Source organism: Battus philenor, unplaced genomic scaffold (assembly GCF_028537555.1).
Source record: "Battus philenor isolate CCGP_79_NKW_IND1 unplaced genomic scaffold, ilBatPhil1.0.hap1 SCAF_21, whole genome shotgun sequence".
Lineage (NCBI taxonomy): Eukaryota > Metazoa > Arthropoda > Insecta > Lepidoptera > Papilionidae > Battus > Battus philenor.
The window spans coordinates 11,620,672-11,642,849 of NW_027181684.1; the positions used below are offsets into that span (position 1 = coordinate 11,620,672).

Sequence of the window (22,178 nt, forward strand, 5' to 3'; positions counted from 1 at the left end):
GAGGGAGGGTTTAATAACGAAAATAATATGATTTCTCCATCAGGCAAACCCGGTGAACCGCCAAAGATGAAGGACGAAAAAGAGCTAAAACCAGTTTCAATGAGAGTCCGCGACGCCGCCGAGTCTCTGTTGATGTTAATATTGGAGCAGGTAATTAATATAGATATCTTTTATCTTTAATTATACACTATGACCCTTCAAGGGGGCAATTGGATTATTAAGGGGCCCAACTTGAATCGAAACGAGTTTAACCCTTCCGCTCCTCGGTTATAATTATATAAAATAAAATAATAAAAAATGATTTTAAAAAGAAATTATAAAAATAATTTTTAAAATGGAATATCTGTTTTTCAAAATATTTTGAAAATTTACTTGCTATGTTTTGTTCACCAATGTTTAACCTAGGGTGGTGAGAGGAGGCCCGTGTGGCCCTTGACCCCCGTGTAGCCGAGTAGGGTATAGTCTTTCTTCGTAAGAACGTCATCGATCCCCCGTGTCAAACAACGCATGGCTATCGACAATTAGCGCCATCTATCGGCGTCCTTACAAATGAAAAAAATCTCGTGACGTCACTTAAATGATTGAAAGTGAAAAGTATAAGTCCTCAGCATTTGTCTTTCGAAACAGATTTGTTTCTGCTTCAGTCCTAATGAAGTGTTAGGATTCGATATTAAGACCGTTTGAAGGGCGGTGGAGGGGGCTGGTGTCGACTGGACGAGCGCTGGCTGTCGGAGCTGGGACACGGACGCCTGAGACATTTCGTCGCTGACGGGAACACGCTGCTGTCGCTACTTGAAGAACCGCTTGCGAACAGCCAGGAACCGCAACCCACGCTTGTTGGTATGTTGACTCCATAATTAATTTAACGTTCTCTCAAAATGAATATTTGGTATAAACATGTTGCAGATATTTAAGCCTTATTAATTGTACATTTAATTTGTTTATAAATATCTATGTAATATGACGAGATGATGAGACACATTATACGACGGTATATGGTGAACAGAGTTCGCTAAAAACTTGGTATATTCATCAGACATAACAAATCGAATTGGAAAATTGAAATGACAGTTGGCAGGCTACTAAGTGCGCATAACAGATGGTCTCCGGAGTCTTAAGGTTTTTGACTGGAGACCATGGACCAGTAACAAGGTGGAAAGACGACCTTCGTTGATTCTAATCGGTACTGTTGAATATCTATGGCCCAATGTCCAGATATGGACATTCTACGGCTGAAATTATGATGATAAAACATCTCCTGGGTACAATTTAGAGATAGGTGTTTTTAGGGGCCGCCAACCCTTGATTATACTAGATGGAATTGTTGCTGGAGTTTCTTCCGACTCTTCACCGGGCGCTAATGCTTTCTGAAGTGATACTAATGATAATAAGCAGGCAATAGTAACTGGCCAAGCCGAGGCGCGGACCTCTCCAGTGCCCATGTTTCGGAATGCTAAGCCGGAATAATCGACGAGTGATTTTGAGTGTAGTCACAAAGTTGTGAGTCAGTTGAAGCGATCTAAGAGATCAGCGGTTTTCCAATCGGATGAAATAGTTGTACCTTAAAGAGGTCTTAAGTTAAACGACCTCAGCGCCTTGCTGTATGTGGAGCAATGAGAGGACGGTCCAAAAAAATCGAAAGTATTTTGTGTATATGTTACTCTAAGCATTTTACGGTGAATTTTATATAATAAAAAATAGGCTACTGAAATACGCTGCTGAAAAAAAAAACAAAAAATGTTATAATTAGATATCATAAAATAATTGTCTTTGCACATAACTGATATAGGTTTCAAATGACGTAATATTGTTTCATTCTCACGTGTGAATTTATGTCTAATTTACGTATGAGATAGGTTATGATTCGGTGACAAGAATCACCCAGTGGGCGACACCGGGTGATTAACTGAAAGAGCACATTTGTGCCTATTCCAGTTTTGTTTAATTGTATGTGCCTATCATATGATCAGTGTGGATAATTTTAAATAAATTGTGTGTATTTTGTAATACTATCGTCCGGTTGTGACGAGTAATAAATGTATGACGTCCGCAGTGATAATCCGATGCGGTTGGGGTCGATACGCTTGGTCGTTGTCGAGCCGCGGTGCGCCGCGATGTGCCACACGAGGTGCCGCGTGCTGCGCGCGCCCTGTGCCCATGCTGGAACCGCCTCCCCGTGCCGCGCCCACTTGCGTGCCCCTGCCAGCTGCCCCGCCCTGTGCCGTGTTAGTACCTCTCTCACAATTGGGACGCCCACGCACAGTTATGAGTTCCCTTAACTAATCTGGACGACACAAGACCCTCTCTATCCTACTCCAACATTTTTTCTTCCTTAAAGTTCTCAAATCTTTAATGTTGCGTATACCGACTCGTGATCTCATCGCTCCTCGAGAACCTTTCGTCTTCAACCGCCATGGGTTGGTGAAGCGGCGTGATCTACCCATTAGCACTTAAAACAACGTGTGATTATTGGATGCTAAAATGAACATTTTTAATTTTGTTATTAACGTCTAATCTACAATTTACAAGTTTTTTCATTCGTTCAAATATAATATAATCACTTTATATTATTTAACAAAGTATAAAGGGTAGTCTTATTAATTCTGGACAGGGATTCCGCGTTCCCGAGCCTCGACGCTGTGTTGCGGCAATTGAACGACCCGGAAGCGCCCACACTCTTCAAACTGCTGGAACAACAGGCGGCCATCGAAAAACGTGTGAAAGAGAGCGAAGATAATGTTGTAAGTGACACTTCTCTTTCTAATTTTGCGAACACAGCCGAGTGTGGTGAAACCTAGTGTTTAATACGTCAAGATCTAATGTAGATTGTATTTTCTGATCATGCTTCTACTAAATAAATTGACTTAAAAATGTTAAATATAATACATATTTTTTTGACACAATTTAAAAATATATGTAGATAAAAATGTTTTCTTAAGCATTTATATAGAATAGCAAGGCATGTTAACAAATGACATATATGTTTTGTATCCCCTACATGAACACCTAACACTGATAATTAGTTTTATTTTTGGCTTTAATATTTTAAAGTAACTGCGTTCTTTGGAAAAAATAGCTGCGTGTACGTACGCGTGTGAGAAATTATACTTCCTTGGCATAATTAAATAATTTAACATATATTATCAATAAAAATGTATATTATCAACAAAAAATATTTTTTTTTATATATAAGATTATTTAATTTAAATTTAATTATTTTGAAAATATTTATTATTAAAATATGCAATTAATTAATTAATTATGAATTAAAGTTTCGTTTTATCAAAAAGTTTATAAATTTTATAAATATTATTTACCGAATTTAATAATGAATATTAATAATTATTATTTTAATTTAATGTCCGATTTTAATTTTTATCATTTTTTTATCAAATTTACTTCTTTATTTTGTAAATATTAAAAAAAACAATAATAAATATTAAACATTAATTATTATATCACATTATGAATAATTATCACCTTGAATAATAATATTTTAATTTATATAAATAAATAAATAATACACACTGATTGTTAACCTCAAACATATTGGAGCACTTGGACAAGTATATAAGAACAATTTTTTTTTCATTAATATTTACTAACTGTAAATAATATTAATCAAAATATTTTTTTTTCTTTCTTCATAAAATGCCTTAAGAAGTTTAACTTAAAAAATTAAATTACAAACACAAAATGTTAAAAATATTCTTTTAAAATCATTAGACACGGATATTTCAGTGAAAACCTATTATTGCTTTAATCACCAGGTATAGTTATGCATCTTAAACTATTTATTTTGAAAATATGTTTATATGTGAAGGCTTATAATAATATTAAAGGCTTATTATATTATACATACTCAGACCCCTGAAGAGTACGTGCCTCCGGAGCCGGTGACCGAATTCCAGACGGCCAGGCTATTCCTCTCCCACTTCGGCTACCTGAACATTGGCGGGGACAAAAAGGTAAACTTTGGTCTTTAATCACTTTGTTTAATTCTCTCTTTGGAATTTTAATTCAGGGTTACCCTAGTACTGAAATAAATTATAAAGAATAGAAATATTGCATATAGAAATATCTATAACTTTGAGAGAATGTTTAAGTCAAATAATTGAAATGAAGTTTCAATAATTACTATAGAATCTTTCTATAGAATCTTCCTATGTGTTTTTCATTTTAAATAATAATTATGAGACTCTATATATTTTGAAGCCTTGACTTATTGTCAGATTACTATAGTTTGCCAACTGACAAGTCTCTGTGTAGAAATAGAGAAAGAGAGGGAGATGATAGTAGGCTACTCTGGAACAGACAAACGTCTTTTGTAATGTATAATTATTTTTTGGAGTACGTATTACACGCATACGGATGGGTTTTTGAAAAAGAACAAAACGTCGGTAAATCAGTACTACGTTTGTGGCGCTTACTTACTAGCGCCATCTAGTAGGTTTTTAGAGAAAATATGATAAAACAGTCGCACGTATTTACCACCCACTAACAAGATTTTATAATATTCGTCAATCCTAAACTATTAACCAGTTAACTGTGGCGCACTCATTTATAAGTGCGCGTAGTTTTTTTGTCATCAAAATCGGTATTGAATGAAAAAGTTGGGCTTGTTTCAAAAAATTGAAAATTTTATTACTAATATTTACTATTTTGGTTAACTTAAGCATATATTACATACTTATTAAACTAGAAAACAATCTAAGAATATTACAATTCGCAGTTATGTTGACATATATATATATATAGGAGCTACCAGCAGTAAGGTAATGTGTGAATGTCGCAGGGCGGGGCGGCGCGCGTGTCGGCGCTGGACAGCGCGGCGCCGGGACTCCTGGCTGCGCTCCGTCGGCTGGACGCGACGGGCAGCCGCGCCGCGCTCACCGTGCACGTGTTCTACGCTCGAGCCGGACAGCGCAGCGCTCGTGAAATCGTCGCCAACGCCACTTCGCGAACCACCGTCTCGCACGCCTTCGTCAACATGTTGCGCGGGTACACACCGCCACTACCATGATCACTTCCACCATACTCAGCTCGACTTCATTCGCTTCCACCACACTCACCATCACCAACTCACACTACTCTATCTCAACTTAATTTGCCAGGGTTCATTACCTTAATGTTAAGGTATGTTAGTTGTAAGAGCAGATTAAAAGAAAGTGGAGTTTGTAGGCGTTAACCTACATGTGAACCAGAGGAGTGCAGCATAACAAAGTGTTCTCGTGTTGCTGCACAGCGAGTATGCTGGAGAAGGTTCATCTTTCTTCAAGAAGTGCGCTCAGTAAAGCTACCTGGCAAAGTTGTACTGATGATCACCGAGAGAACTTTAGTGAGCAGGAATCCCACATAACCTTATCTTTCGCCCAGAAAAAGTATAGTTCACAAGAGATCGAAAAAACCCGATTGAATTTGTTGTGAGTTTTTCTCAGATTAGGGAGCCATTTGAAGCCCTCGGAGCTATTATGGTGAAGAATGCAATTGGAGTTCAATGTGATTCAAGTTTCTATTACATTGGTATCTTTTGACATTCTTCTTATGACATATACAAGTGAATACTGTGAATTATCTTAAATTTAAGCACGGACCTTTCCTCTATGTTAGGCGCTATTTGTCTAAAATAGTATGTAAATATATTTTTTCACTACTGTATAGGGCAACCCATCTTAACGCTACGCTAATAATAGCAACCTTAAATTAATGTACATATGGTTACCTAAACAATGGCATGCCTGATAGAAAAATATCAAGTGAAGTAATTGAACAGGCTTGGGCGTGGCGTGTGCGTGCGCGGGCACGCGGGCTGGGCGGGGCACGTGCGCGACAGCTACGACGCGCGCGCTCCCCCGCGACCGCGCCCGCAGTACGACGACCCACCGCCTGCCATCTACGACGGAACCCAGCAGGTTACAATCTTTTACACTAACCTATACTCACAATATTAAAAAAAAATGTGCACTGTATATCTCACAATGGGCCTAATAAGAAAGCTCCGAACTTAGGAGCTTCGATGCGATATAAAATCATAAATGAAGAGATCCGCAAAAGTCATCACCGTAGCTCTAAGAATTCTTTGCAATCGCTCGTCTGACATACATATATGTGGGAATGGGGCTCAATTTGAGGCACAATACAATCTTTAACAACAGAAAATGCTTTATTTTCTTCTTACAAAGAACATGACATCTGTCCTTCATCACATCGCCCATACACCTTGTCTGACGTACATCATACATACATATATATATATATATATATATATACTAAGTCAAGAATCTCTTTGAAACAGTTTTGAATTTATGCGCGAAAATTTCTAAGCTAAAGTTACAGGTAAAGTTAAACAAGAAAATATATTATTGTATTGTAGATTATGTACGAGATAAACTTCCGTGGGATTACCAAGCGTTTGTTTGTTAAAAGTTGAATATCATGGCTCAGCCCTAACCATTTTTATGGGTCAAAATCGATTCGAAAACACGATTGATTTAGTTCCGCAACCTGATTTGACTCCGTGCGGCTTTTGGATATTCAGCAAATTCAAAAGGTTAATGCTGGGAGGCCGTTTTGACACGATTGCGAAAATAAAAACTTAATCGAAGGTGTTGAAGGTTATATAAAAAAAAACAATTCAGAATGTTTCGAGAACTGAAAAAGATGAAATTGATTTGGAAAAATAAATAATGAAATAAAAAATGATCACAGTATTAAGTAGTACGTAAGGTATATTTCGAGTTTGCAAGTATGACCATCATGAGCAGGTGCTGTACTGGGCGGACTCGACAGACGAGATAGCGTTCGTGGTGCCGTCAGGACACGAGGTCGCGGAAGCCGAGGAACGTCAGAGCCAAAGCGACAGTCTCAAGTCCTACGTTGATGGTCCCTGTCTCTCCACTAGGTGAGAAAGACTTTCATTTCTAATAGATTCAGGCGTTACCTTGCGGAAGTCCATCCTAAGTAAGAAAGGGACTAATGTATGGCTACTTCCGCTATGCAGCAGTAGTCGTGCAATGAAGTGCACCGCCCGCCAGCCCGCTGATAAATCCGCATGTGGCAAACAATGCGAATCACACAACTGCCACCGCCAAATCACTCAACACGTGTTTCACCCCTTCGGAGTGACTCTGTGTTTGGCATTAATCGGTGTAACATAACTCCTGAAGATGCCCCGTGGCCCATTGTTGCCGCCCCATTGTTTGCCGCATACGCATTTATCAGCGGGCTGGCGGGCGGTGCATTTTGTTGCACGACTACTACTGCATGTGCGGAAGTGGCTAAATATTGGTCCTTTTCTTACATATATATAAATATAATGTATTGCATAAAAAGCATTTTAAAATTCTGATTTGTACATATTAAAATTAATTATTATCTACTATCCCAGCACACTTTGTACTGGTAATTTTAAAAGTGTGTCGCATTTCAATAAAATAGATACATTAATGAAAAATATTTTGTAACGATCATTTTATACTGGATGATTGGAAATAGATGTAGGAACTTTAGAGCTTAATGCTGATAAATTCGAACACAGTAATGGTGATGCAATACTAGAGATCTATTTTTATACTTCATAGACGCATTTGACCTCTGTCTAGCATTATCTTAAGCAATGACGAGGTCTACGATGCTATATGCTTGCCTAGATGAAACCTATTCACTCTTATGTTGAAGACTAATAAGTTATAATTGTCTGGAGATAATGACGCGGGTGCGTTGTTCCACTTCTTGGCTGTTCGCGCTATTAAAGTATTATCAAAAGGTTTAGTGTGAGAGAGAGGAATTTGAAACTTACGGAAGCCTGGAATCGGTGCGTCTTGTTGGGCATAAGAAAGGAGATGGGGGAAATATTTGGTGTAATTCACACATACACTCTTCATAATGCAGTCTGTAGAATACAGATAAACTGGCAAATTTTAGCTGATGCTCTGTTGAAGTATATCATACGGTATATGGGTAAAGCCCATGTCTCTGTGTGTCTTTATTAGTTATATAGCTTTGTTTAAATCAATTAGCACAAAAAGCAACGAGAAGTCCAGTGGTTCGTGCTGGGACGTGTCTGGCGCTCCGGTCGGTCAGTACGCGCGCAGCATCAGCGAGTCGGAGCGGGCCGAACGGGGTGACCGGGGCCCGCGCGGCACGCTCGCCGACAACGCGCGCGCTCTCTCCCTAGAGCTGGACAAACAGAACACCACAGCTCTTACAGGTGCGCAAACAAATCTCTCTAGCCTGTCCTTTGGAGCTGAGATGCTAGCAGTTTTTCTTAGACCGCCTGATCTTAATTTAATGATATCATCGTCAACGTTTCAGCAACAGCACGTCCAACGCTGGACATAGGCCTTGAGAGAAGTTGACCTTTTGGTCACTAAGGATCTTGGCCACTCAATTGGACATTATTAAAATATCTCCGATAGCCTTCTAGATGGCTCACATTTCGCCCATGAATACAGTTCAAAAGATCACGAATTCTCTTGCTCCCTGACTTCTGGACCTGGCACGAGATTCTCGCGTCGACCCTGCCCTGGTTTTTGCAACCATCTATGTAAACCGAGAGACGGTTCTCGTCCTGGTCTAATAGACTACCCGTTACTGAGTAGTCAAAACAGCCAAACTCAACCCCAGGCGAATTGGCGGGATGAGCCCACTTCCTTGTAGCTGACCGCGCTGTCCTAGCTCCCTGTCCCCCATGTCTTCAATCACCCACCCCCACCTATATTGGTACAGTTTAGCCATCTCACGGGCACTAAAGTACTACTGGCAGGGTCCCCGCGAGATTCATCTCCGCGTGTTTCTTTTCAGTCGGTACCTCACAAAGAAGGATCCTTATTCCACTATTATTAAAGCTAGAAGAACCACGAGTTAAAAATATATAAATCATTTGCAGCTACGCAAGCCAGGTGTTGCCCCTACTTGTTTATTAAGAAGTTTTTGACCTCGAATGTTGTTACGATCATCATATCTGCCAATAGACTCTTACTGCATAGGCATAAGCCTCCTGTATGTCGTCGGTACACCTAGTAGAGGGGGGGGGGGCTATTCGTGCCGCAGATGATGAAACTATCTTAGATTGAGATTTTCTGTATACATATCATCATTATCATTTAGACAGTAGGATATACGGTAATAAGCATAATAAAGAAAATCATCAGGAAATCTATTAATATGAGATTCTTCTCTTTTCAGGTAGCGGAAGAAGAAATAGAGACTTTACATCGAAGATACTCATCGTATGGCTGGAAGATTTTGAAGACCATCTTAATCTACCTATCGGTATGTTTTATCCCTGTTTGTTTTAATATCTCCAATGTTGCATACATTTTGTATTTAATTCATAATTTTTCGTAATATTGATCTTAAATATGATGTTCAATATAATAATAATCATAGGCATGATTTTTTCGTCACACCTGGAAATTCCGTGCCATCACACGGCAGAGATTTTTTTTAATTTTACTTAGTTTATTTATGATTATAACTTAAAGTCTACACTAAGTGGATGCGTATATTCTACCAGGTGTCGGTATATCACCCACTACTACTAAAACGTACCATAGCGGGTAAAATGACCCATTTTAAACTTTTGCATTAAAAATGAACGTATCATATTATTGCTTGCACATTTGACTTTATGACTTTTACCAAGTAATCTACAGTTATTAAACTATTCATTTTGAGTAATACTTTCGTACATTCAAGCAAGAGATATAGTAGGGTCATTTGACCCGCTATATTAAAATAAGGTACCTAGTAAGTGTTAATATGATTAGTGTTAATGCAATAATATGCTGTATTGATCTATCTTGCCTTAACATAAACTTAATTTTTTTTTTGCGAATTATTTTTAAATACCCTGTATCTTGGAAGATATTATCTATGAAACTAATAAAGAAAAAAATTGCAGATGATCTGCTGCGGTACTGCGAGACAGGGCTGCCGTGGCGGCGGCAGGAGGCGAGCGTGGTGTGCGTGAGCGCGGTGCGCAGCGGGCTCGTGCGCGTGCGCGTGCCCGCGCCCGCCGGCGTGCTGGCCGACGGTGCGCTAGTGGCGCCGCGCGCGCTTCCTTCCTGTCTACGCCGCGCTGCCACGCACCTCGCCCGACGCAGCCGCCTGCAGGCCGAGCTGTAAGTCATCATCATCACCATCATCATGTCAACCGACAAAGCTCATGCCAGTTGGATGTAAAAATGAATGAGGCAAACTTCGTCTCTAAGTGAGAAGAGAAAATCGTTTCTCGTAGTAGTAGTTAAACATATGACAAAAATAAACAAGTAAAACAGTGTAATAGAGTAAGCATGAAACTGTAAATAAAAATGTAAGATTATGAGATCAAAATTGTAAAATAGAGAAATCGGTGTATGAAAGAAAATTAGAAAGAGAAAAATAGAACAAATTGCAGAAAGAAAGAATGGAACGATAAATTGTGTGAAGAATGACAGTAGAGAATTAAAATAAAAAAGACTGAAAAAAAATTAATAAAATAAAAAACGACCCTGTTCTTCCTGTCCCGAAGATAGGGGTAAAAGAGGCCCACAATAGCGGGGGTCATAAAAAAACGATAAATCAAAAATAGAACAAAAAAAAAATAAAACAAAATCTATGATCAGCCATCTATATGGTACACCATTTCGAGATCATTTTTAGTTTTTTGTATTTAATAGTTAATTAAACGTTCTCCCCCCTCCAGATACCAGCCACCGCACGTGAGAAGGCGTCACATGATACAAGAGATTGCGCAGCAGTATAAGAAGGATCTCTCCGAGCCTGAACTGCTTGAATCGTTATTCCGACCGCCTTTCTGAAGCTGACACGCCTTTGTACTGCCTTTTATGTTAAACTTGAACTGTATCGCTTATAAACGAATATCATATATGTATGTATATATAAAACAAATATGTAGGCATAGTATGGAATACGCTTTGTAAATTGCGAATGAGTGAGCGAGACGACAATTTTGCTTGTGCGCAATTTATAACATAGCATATATAGATATAGCTTGAGACAAAAACTCATTCGATTATCAAATCTCTCATTATAAGGCAAATCATTTATTTATTTATGGCTCGATTCCCGGGATACAATCTTATATAATTCACACCTTGTGTATTAACTATATAAGATTGACAATTCACATAAAGATGTTTTCAGGGGATGGAGCATCCTATCCGTACCAAGAGATCAGAGAGAGGCTATTATTGTATATCCCCTTATGAATATCTTTTGGGGAGACTAAAGACTTACAGAGAGCGTCTATGGGTTGAAACGGCAATTGTTCTTAAATATTCGATTCGCTTTATATATATATATATATATAACATAATATAAAGAAAAGGATTTGGAAAATATTTAACATGCTCTTCTGTTTGTATATTTAAAATCCAAATTCAAACTACTACACAATACAATACTAAATAAGCCTTAAACATAAAATTAAACAAATAAAGGAAAAACATAGAAGTTTTAAATTATACGAAAAAAGTAATGTGTGAAATTATTACAAACATCAAAATATATTATTATTTATAAATGAATAATACGCAAATGTTCAAGAGTTCACAAATTATTGGGCTTTAATTTTGAGACTTAGAGACCAGTTTATAATAGTGCAAGTAAATGATCTTTGCATTTTGATTTTATATTTCAAAAATCATCGCAACACCCTATTGTAACAACCAGGTCATATTGCTAACAGTCACTGTGGATTAAGGAAGTTGTGACTGACAAAACTTCATTGTTCGTTATAAATTAAAATTAATATGTTTACCTTATTTGTATTGTTGTGCAAATATAATTAAATTAATTTTGCTTACATTTTTAAAAAATAAAGTATATAAGTAATCAAAGATTTTGTTGTAAAATGTTGCAATGTTTTAAGTATAACCTTTATTATCATATAAAATAAATATAAGACCTTTTGTTGTTAAATATAATTAATTCTCTTTAATTAGCTTATTAACTTTTATTATTTGTAAGATATGAATCTCTATTTCTTTAGTTGAATTGTGTTAAAACACTGATACAAATTAAATGCATTAAAACATTTTATTTAGTATTAACACACCAAAGAAATACACTTTTAATTTCTTAAATATTTAAAAACAGGAATAAATTTTTAAAATTTAACGACATACAAGTTATTGAAAAATAAATGAATAAAGTTTGAAACCGTCTCAAAATGCTTATAGATTACATTCCATACATATATAGATTATAATAGGTTCCTTATAAATTCTTTTGGGCGCCGGACGAACTAATCTGTGTACTTTAAACTTTTTTAATTATAATTATCACCAATAGAATACTGTAATGATTATTTTAAAACATAAAAGTTTGGATATCAATGATCATTATTATTAATGCAAGTTCTATCAGATGTTTAGCATTTTAATTAGGAAAGTACTTAATCTTTTTATCATTCCGTGTATCGAATATCAAGTTGTAAATTTTATAATGTACTTATTTATTAATAAAATTTTATGAACTAAATTGTTTTATTCACCTATTAAAATTTACCAATAAATATGTTTTATTTTATTTTTAACTAGGTTACATGTTGCTGTGTTATGCAAGTAATTAAAAATCTGTACTAGAAAACAGTTCAATATCTAAAAAACAATCTTTCCTACACCTTCCTGTGGATATACCTAATATTTAATAAATTTTTACAGCGATTGGATGTATGGTTTTTGAATCTATTGAATACCGACAATCTTTTTCAGATATAATTTTTTTACTGCATATAGATTATGTTATAAAAATTAAACTACGTCAAGAGCGCAGAATTTTCATCTTTTTATAATTTTTATTTTAAATTCTTTAAGCGCTGAAAATATAAACAGAAAGGTGTAGGGTGTAGTACCCACGACTGTTATACTTGAAAAGGTGACAATTTTCAATGATTCTACAGATAATGAAAAGTCTATGGTTATTGTGAGAATAACCATTACTATAATATGGTGAGTATTAATTTTGTGTTATGTTCACGATGATGCTATACGGCTATGAAATTTTAAAAATGATTACGTTATTGTTTCTGAAGTTAATGCTGTCGGATATACGGCTTTTAAAACTTCATCTGACACAAGTTCACAGAACAAAATGGAGTTATCTTACTGTGTTGCCACTTTCAGTTATTTGAAATAAAATCGATGTCACGAAAATTACCATTTATTTTATCTAATTTAAAATTATGTTTAAATTAATTCACACTTATTATTCATTGATATACACTTATTTTTTATGATTGATTTACGCATTTTTTTTCTGGTAAATAATTTAATAAAATCTAGAAATTTTAATTCATTATTATAACTCCTGTGCTGATAGAATTTCATTATTCGTGAATATTTATGTATACTTTATTGTAATATTTGTCTGTCAGTACTCTATTAAGTGATTATACATAAATTCACGCTACCAAAAAAAAACATTCAAAATACGAACCATTTGACAAATTACACAGATCGTTTTTTTAAAAAAATGTTGATTTAAAAATTTCAGACACTATTTAGCAGTGTCTTTTATAAGCGTTTATTTTATCTTTGAATTACTTTCGCTTTAATAATTTTTGTTAATCATATGTAAAATCTTTGTGGCGCGATGTTAATTAGCCATTTAACGGAAGATAACAGTGATGAGGCATTGAAACAAGAAATTGAAGGAGAAAATGAAAGTAATAGATAACATTTATGTAATAGCTTAATATAAATTATTTTTTTGATGTTTATGAATATGTTTCCTGAATGTTTATTGCTTTTCAGATAATAGATCAATATCGCAAAGCGATTTGGTGACCCTTTACGAAAATGTAGATACAAGACCCACGTTCATTACTTTAAAAAACCTAAGATCAGCAAACCAACATGTTGAAACCGTCGTTTATAATGACGAGCAAGAATCTGACGACAGCGATGTCAGTGATATGTACTGTAACGAAGATCTACGTGATATTATATTGATAAACAAAGAGAGGATAGATCTTATTAACAGCGTACCGTCTTTAGATAAAACGCTATGTCCAAAATTCGGAGACATCCAGTCAAATGGCTTAACCAATTCTAATGACAATTTCTTGCTGAAAAATCATTTTGTTAAGGAACAATTCGGGACCTTTAGTAATATTTCAACTTTCGGTACATTCGACGGCACATTTCTTCCGATGACGTTACTGAATTTCGTTTATTGCAATCAAATGGATGATGCTTCCAATTTGTACATGGATAACATTATTCAATACGCAAAACGTACTATTGATCAACTGAAACGCATCAGCAACGGTGATTACTTAACTGATAAGGTTAAAGAGAAATGGAGAACATCAGGCGATGCCGGACGCGAAAACAAACTCGCGATGATTGTATCATCAAGAAGTAATACATGCGAGGATCGCATTAATGAATTTAATAATAATTGGAATAACATTGCACATCCGGAACTAAACATCGAATCTTTATCAAGAATAATCGAGAAAGGTGTTATTGTTAAAATACCACGTTTTATATACGACTCGTTTACTTTTAACGACAAACGCAATGAGAATAAATTTGTAATCACATGCAAAGGTGAAACACAGCGAGTATCTGAAGAGGAAGAAGATTCCAAAATCGATATTGTGCTAGAACTAAAACCTGCTAGGAAAAATTTTGAAGACAGTATTAATTCAGTTTTAATATTACAAAGAGCGTTGCCTCATACAAGAAATGGTAACATTTTGCATTATTTTCAAAACATAGTACCTTTACCACTAGCTTCATAATAAGTTTTCTATCATAACTGAAATGAATTACTTTTCTTTACGACTATTTTCTCACTGGTGCCCAAATGGCATTTGCAGATTCCACAAGTTCAAGGTGGCAGGGCGTAGAGGACTAGTCTAAGACCTTTAAGTTAGAAAGAGGGCTCGCAGAGGACTCTCGACAAGGGCCGCAAGAACAACTTGTGTGAATAAAACCGAATGCCTGTTTCATACGGATTTATTCAATTGACATGTATTACAGGACTATAAAATTTTAAACTCGTTATATACGATCAGAGAGCAGTGGTAATCCACCGATAGATGGCTGAGAAATGCGATTGTAAGTCGCGGGTTCGATTCCCTGGATACAATCTTAAATAATTCACACTGCAATAATTATACAGGATTACCAGTGCTCATTAATAAGTTTCCACTAAGACCGCCACCTCGCCTGCCAAGCGTGGCAATTATGGTATATATCCTTCCATATATACCTTTGGGGGAGGTCTATGCAGTGGCGTACCTAGAACTTTTGCCGCCCGGGGCGATCTCCAGTTTGCCGCCCTTTCTATTATAAGTCAATCAAATAGTGGTTTTTATAAATTAATGAATAAATACATAATTAACACATTTATAAATTATTAAGTTATTTAATCAATATTATTTTTTATTAGTTATTTAATAATACACAGAGTAATTTTTTTTAGACATATTTGTATGCACTCGTAAATATATTTATATAATATCTACTCTTCTAGCTTTCATACTAGAAAAATCGTGTATAATGCTCTCAAAATTTATATTATTTTTAATTTCTTGTTCTATTGACAATATTGCAAGATTTTATAGTCTTAATTGACTCATTGAAGAAAGAAGAAAATTTTTAACAACTTCAATTTTGAGAAGCTTCTTTCGCAACTAGCGACACTGATTGAAATTGTTAAAAAAATTCTTAACAAAATTACAATGTTGGGAACAGAATTTTTCAACCTATTCTGCTAAATAAATTTTAGCCGATCAAGAGGGCCCTTCTCCCCGTTTTTCTAATGTTTTGCCTCTTTTTTTTAGTGTAGTTACAGCCATAAAAACCTGGATCCTTTTTCTTTCAATATGGAACTGTTCTTTATCAATGTCAATCAAGTCATTTATTTGACGTTCAAATTCTTCATTTAGTAGGTTACACGGTATTATACACGAATATTTTCTTACAAGGCCATGCAACTGATCGAAGCGTTCTTTTATTTTCTTTATAATTCTGTCCATAGATGAAAACATTTCTCTTCGTACTTCTTCTTCTAAGGATAGCCCCACGTCTCCACGTCGAATTTTCCCCACTCATATTTTTTCCCCATCTAACTCGACGCTTAGTCGATATCTCCAACTCTTCACAAATTATTTTGGCTGCTATAACAGCGTTTTGTACTAGCGTATCTCTTTGTTCCATGAAATGAGTTTGCAAAGAATTTAGTTTTTTATAGCATTGGTGGACATTTAACCCTTTTTAGAAAGTAAATAATTGAATAAGTTTCTTTTTACAACTATAAGTAAATATAAAAAATGCCGCCCTAAGGTAAGTGCCGCCCGGTGCGGACCGCACCCTCCGCCCCCCCCCCCCCCTAGGTACGCCACTGGGTCTATGCCTTGTAGTGTCTATGGGCTGAAACGACAACGAATATATAAGGATTCCTATAGTTGCGCGGCGTATGAATGGCACCTTCTGGCGAGATATTTAAATCTACATATACTGTCACATCCATCACCAATTTGATATTTCATACAAAATTGCGTTTATTTCATTTTCAGAATCCATATTGCCTATAGAATACAATCAGTTCACTTCAACAACAAATATTGGTATCAATTACAATAATAAAATAACAATTACCGAGTTAGATGAAAACGATTTGAATGAAAATGAACAAAATCTGAATAATGACGTGGAAAATTTCTCAAAGTTAACATCTAGATCCGATTCTACGGACACAGCTAACACAATAAGCTCCGGCTTATGCATTAGCGAGATTTCGTCACAATTCACCTTCAATACTAATGATCTAACGTCCCCGAGCGATAAGCAAGTCAATGTCAGCGAACAGATCAATACTGAAACACAAATATCATGCTATCTATCTCCCCCTGATGATCTATTCTGTTCAATACAAAAACTAAATACACAAACAGTTTTACTCGAAGAAACTGAAGAGATGCCTTTAGTTAAAAAGAAATCTTCAACAAAAGTAAGAATAAAATCACCGTATGAAAATAAATCGCATATCATTGAAGAAATGAAGAGAAGAAAGCTTTTGGAAATACGCGAGAGGAGAGAGAGGAGGAAAAAGATACACAGCGAAAACTGCAAAGTGACTAAATATAAGCACGGTAAGAGTGCGGTGATGGCGCAATCCACAAACTCTGTAACAAAACTGTCTATATCTAATAAATCATTTTATGCGTCTATTTACGGAGATAGTACGAATTTAATAAACAAGCATCCAAAGAAACATTACAGCGAGTCTTCGGAAGTAATACTAATCGGCCGTGAGAGTGATCCGATTGCAGACGCAAGTGCAATGGGTAGTAGAAACCAGTTAAACAGTAGTTTCTATATGGATGACCCGGAAACGGAAGTAATGAATTTACGAATAAAAAATGACTACCAAAAACCTGAAACTGAAAATTCATCTACTCCCGCCTCGTCTGAAATAGTTAATGACATAGCTATGAATTTTGATTCGTTCGTTCGTTTTGCCTCGTACAACTCGTCTGCAACAGATTTGAAACCAAAAAATGCCTCCTGCGATACAGATAAGTAAGTAAAGTAATTTATAATATGACAAAACAGTCTAAAAATAACTGTTAAAAATGTTTCTGTCTGTTAGATAATTTAGTTTCATATATGGTCAGTTCAACCAATATCCAGTCAAAACAATTATACAGAAGGTACTTGAATGGTACACTGATAGTCCAACTAAAATATCAAATGTAATAGATATACTATTTCTTAGTAACTCCGTGGAGCGTCCACGGAAATTATGAGAGCTCATTGGTCTCCCAATTCAGTGAAATTGTCGTACATAGCGGCCCGTGCCGAGGCTCTCCCGGAAATCTTTGAGCTTCACTAACTTAAAAGAAGTTAGGCTTGTGCCTTCTGCTCCCTTCTGCCTGGAATTTGCGAAATTTACAAATGCCATTTGGGCAGCTAGATAAGCTAATTATTGATAGTCTGAAGACGTAACGCTAATAAGCGAAAACACAGCGAATGTCTCATCTTTATTAAAATGTGCTTTAAGCTCTAATAATCTTTATTTTGTTCTTAAATAAAACATTAAAAACAAGTTAATTATTAAGCGTAACATCCGTCATGTGCAAGTGCATTTAAAATCTGAAAGATCGTATTGACAAGACATAGGTACATTATATATCTCTGTATATTTCATGTCTTATGTTATTGCCGTTTGCTAATTTATGTTAATCTTATATTTTAGACATGAACTGACATCATCAGATAGGCTGCATACTACAACACCTGAGAGTACCAGTACTAGCCTGGTTAATAACGCTAATAATTCAAACAAAAAGTCCCAAATGTCTTTGGAATGTAAGAAGAGCATTGATAAAATTTACGAATTAATGAAGAGACTAAGCAAAGTAGATTCCTCTGATTCTTGGTACTCTAGACATCCAGAATCTTCCACTAACACGAGCCGGCGTCTTTCCTGCAATAAAAATATTGCTCTACCGACAACAGACAGCGGCACCAGTCTTAAGCACCAGCTAACTTCGTCCAACCCAAGCGTATGTAGTTTTGAAGAAACCAATGAAGTTACTATTCCCCCCAACAAAGTCAACAAAAAGGCCGGTGTTGATACTAATGTTGTTTCAAAGGTCATTATTAGCTCTAAAACCCAAAACAAAGATAGTGAATTTAGGCCAAACAAAAAAGTAACTATTAATGCTCCTGAAAACAATGCAAAGAACCCTCTTAAGGCGATTGCTCATCTAATAAACGAATTCGATCATATACAAAAAAGTAGACAAAAAACTACGATAGAGGCGAAGGAACAGAAGAAAATAAACAAAGTTATGGACGGTAAAAACTTTCCCCGAAATAGTTTCCTAAAAAAGGCTGTACGTCTTGATGAACAGATAAAGGACACTAACACGAATCCAAATAAAATTATTTCTCCTAATAGGAAAATACAGCCCAAGACATCGATTGTTCGAGGAAAAGTAATGAACCCACAATTGCCAAATGCCAATAGAAATGTTGAAAGAGATAAGAAAATGATTGATATAGTTGACGAAGCCTTGAGAGAAGCGAGGGGAGAGGCAGTTAGAGGTCCTCCCAGACCATACACGAGAATAGATAGTCTTGCTCAACCGAAAAGAATTAATGTTACTGGTCAAAATGAACGACTTAAGCAAAGAAAAAGTATAATTCCCTCGGCCGCGTCTCAAGTTTCGGACAAGGTTATAAATTCAGCTTCGGCGAGTTCTAAAATAAAACAAAAGAGAATCGATCAAGAACAAATTAGTACACCAACTGCCAAAGTACCCAGTAACTCGTCCCCCACAGGTCTGTAACGGTCATTGTTTATTTTTCTGTTGAATTAACTCTTCTACTTCTCGACTAATAACTCTAGTAGTTCTCAATACTGGACTGAAACTTGGTGTTATTCAGTACCAATCGCAAAGCATGAATTCAAAAATTAGCAAATTAAATAGAAGACAGGCTTTCAGATTTTTCTAGCGTAGTTACCACTCTCAATAATCTTCGTCGTCGTCGTTTTAGCCCATAGACATCCACTGGAAGGTATAGGCCTCCCCCAAAGATATCTATGGGAATAATATATGAAATACCATAATCGCGATGCTTGGTAAGCGGGTTGGCGATCCTGGTGTAGTACGCACAGGACGCTGCTGCCCATCCACTGAAAACTTTTTTTGGAAGAGTAATAATCCTATGTAATTTACGCGAAAAGTGTGAATTTTATAAGGTTGCATCCCGGGTGTCAAACCTGCGAACAACAATCGCAAGTACCAGTTATCTACAACTCAATAATCTTAACAGAAGTTAAACTTTATTAAGAGAGTGATTATATTAAGTTTTCAAGTGTACGTAATTAAATTTTAAATTACAGAAAAACCTAACCGACTTAAACGTATGACGAACACGGTGTCAGTTGATAACGTGACGCCACCTGTAATTGCGCCGCCTTACAAGCCTAAAACTATTGCGGAGATCTCCTGTTCGTTGTGAGCATTCAAATGAACTTTTTGAGTAGTGTCCAATTTCATAAATAATTTGAAATTTAAAGTAAATTTTATTGATTTTTGTACAATAATTTTAGGAAAAAAGTAACGCCCGTTGAATCAAATTTGAAAAGACGCCCTTTAGTTCTAACACCAACAACAGCTTCAAGCAATTTTTTCGAGAAAACTATAAGATCTAATTCTAACACGGGAGCCAATACAATACATCATACCAGAGATACCTTAAGTAGTACTTTTTCTCTATTTTAAGAAACTCGCATATTTTGTACACTTATAAAATATGTAAAAATTTTCCCACTTTTTCAGTGCCGTCTACTTCTAGCATTATAAATGAACAAATTGAGAATAAAATTCGAAATATATCTGACTCATCGTCAAAAAACCTGCCAATTATCAAAGAATCTAAAACCTCTGAATGTTGCAATGTAACGAACATGTCAATAGCTACGGACGATTTAAAAGACGATGAGCTTGTGTCTACGTGTTCAGATTATGTCTTTGATATATTAGAAGATAAAGATGTTTTAACTGCGGTGTCCGACATACTTCCAAAAAACTCTAAAGGTAAAGACGACGAAGTGGAAGAATTAGAAAATGATAATAGAATAACAACAGTCGATTCTAATATAAATCTGACTCAATACAATGAGGTTATTGAAGGAATTGAGACATTAGAAAAAGCTTTGTACAGTCAAATATCACACGGTTCTTTTCAAAAGCGTTTAAAAATCAAGAATTTTACTTTGACGCCCAAACAATCAATTAATCCAGTATTTCTATTACAATCTGGAGATGCAAATTCCTTATTAGTCAAATCATGTATGTCTCAAAGTTTACACGTAAATAGCCCTAAAGTTGTATCTGAAGCTATGCATGTACCCGTACCTTTATTTTCGGGATCTTTTGCCGACCAAACTTTGACTAAGCTTCCTATAAATATTACTACGGTGGGATATGTTTTTTCTAAATTAAAACCTATTGAGCATAGTTGTAATACCCCGAATAAGTGTATGGGTATACAGACACCTATTTTTCAAAGTAATGTTCAATTAACAAGTGAAGAAAATTGTAATGACGAAAAAGGAGTACAAACGTTTACTTATGATGATGGGTCCTATTGTCATAATATTGATGCAATGAAGGAAACGAAATTTTACAAAGGTACAAATTTACAAGAAACCTTTGTAGACTTAAACAAAGTTAAAGAGGACGAGGATGAGAAAGCAATTACAAGATGTGAAACCATAAATAACACTACATCTCTCGATATACTAGTTGAACTTTTAGACGAAATAGAAAAAATAACTAAATACCAAGATCCAAATGCAAAAGACAAAAATAACAGCGACTCTACTCGTTCTTTAGAGTTCTTCACTAAACAAACTGAACACATGGCTTTAAAATTTAGTGGAGATTTGGCAGAAGGTAATATAAAAAAGAATATCAATGTTTTGTCCGAAAACTCGTTCAATCTCGATAAGGCAACATACGCAAATATTACTAAAGAATTAGTGAATGGTTGTACAGATGTGCCTTCACAATTATGTATTTTAGAAGATCCTTATAAAAATCTAACGAGCTCCTTAAAAAAGGTTTTGGGTCACCCTATCGATGATCTGGTCTCCGAATATCAAAAAGAAATTTCCCAATACTGCATGCCCAAGGACCTTAATGATATGGCTCCAAAAACTTTTACAGGAATTGTAAGCCAGTCTTCTAGCCATTCTCTTATATCCCTGTACGATTACCGTACATATTATTGTAATAAATTTAGAGAAGTACCATATGATACTGATACTTTTAACCCATGTCACGGTTCAGGTAAACAATATAATATTCCTAAGAAACATACATCGAAAGATGTCCAAAAATATGAAGAAGTAAATATGACGAAATATGGCCGAAAAAATAATGGCATTGCGTATTATGTTGACCAGAAAGAATCAGATGCCATGCTTAAAATGAAAAGAGATGTTTTAGTCACCGTCTACTCGATTTTAGTGTTCACTGTTTTTGCTGCATTATCTTTTCCGGAGTTTTTGTATCGCTCTTAAATTATTTAATATCCACGTAATTTGTTAGATCAAACATTTGGAATTATTAATTGAAATTTTTTGTCTTTTTTCTGTAAATTATTTTTGAGGTATTTATTTAAATTTTTATTGAAGGT

At 35.6% G+C, this 22,178-nt stretch overlaps 2 protein-coding genes across 2 annotated transcripts in view; both read left to right on the forward strand.

Moving 5' to 3' along the window:
• The window catches only part of LOC137923301 (ral GTPase-activating protein subunit beta), a 33,508-nt gene extending 21,097 nt beyond the window's left edge, over nucleotides 1-12,411 (forward strand). Inside the window, exons 18-29 of the mRNA XM_068766504.1 lie at nucleotides 44-150; nucleotides 687-840; nucleotides 2,054-2,225; nucleotides 2,612-2,741; nucleotides 3,867-3,968; nucleotides 4,796-5,001; nucleotides 5,774-5,912; nucleotides 6,765-6,901; nucleotides 8,019-8,209; nucleotides 9,187-9,273; nucleotides 9,905-10,124; nucleotides 10,688-12,411. Coding sequence (XP_068622605.1) covers nucleotides 44-150; nucleotides 687-840; nucleotides 2,054-2,225; nucleotides 2,612-2,741; nucleotides 3,867-3,968; nucleotides 4,796-5,001; nucleotides 5,774-5,912; nucleotides 6,765-6,901; nucleotides 8,019-8,209; nucleotides 9,187-9,273; nucleotides 9,905-10,124; nucleotides 10,688-10,802 — 1,760 coding nt within the window. The 3' untranslated portion in view covers nucleotides 10,803-12,411. The remainder of the gene's footprint in view (nucleotides 1-43; nucleotides 151-686; nucleotides 841-2,053; nucleotides 2,226-2,611; nucleotides 2,742-3,866; nucleotides 3,969-4,795; nucleotides 5,002-5,773; nucleotides 5,913-6,764; nucleotides 6,902-8,018; nucleotides 8,210-9,186; nucleotides 9,274-9,904; nucleotides 10,125-10,687) is intronic.
• A 1,188-nt stretch (nucleotides 12,412-13,599) lies between these two features.
• Nucleotides 13,600-22,062, forward strand: LOC137923511 (protein PF3D7_1417600-like). Its single transcript, XM_068766771.1, has 6 exons — nucleotides 13,600-13,672; nucleotides 13,761-14,702; nucleotides 16,538-17,543; nucleotides 18,220-19,310; nucleotides 19,876-19,983; nucleotides 20,315-22,062. Exons 1-6 carry the CDS (start codon nucleotides 13,600-13,602, stop codon nucleotides 22,060-22,062), a joined length of 4,968 nt encoding a protein of 1,655 aa, XP_068622872.1.
• Nucleotides 22,063-22,178: the final 116 nt, after the last annotated feature.

Coding starts and splice junctions, on each gene's coding strand:
- LOC137923511 (XM_068766771.1), top strand. CDS start 13,600: ATGTTAATTAGCCATTTAACGGAAGATAACAGTGATGAGGCATTGAAA. Junction 13,673..13,760: donor AATTGAAGGAGAAAATGAAA/GTAATAGATAAC, acceptor ATTGCTTTTCAG/ATAATAGATCAATATCGCAA. Junction 14,703..16,537: donor GTTGCCTCATACAAGAAATG/GTAACATTTTGC, acceptor TTTCATTTTCAG/AATCCATATTGCCTATAGAA.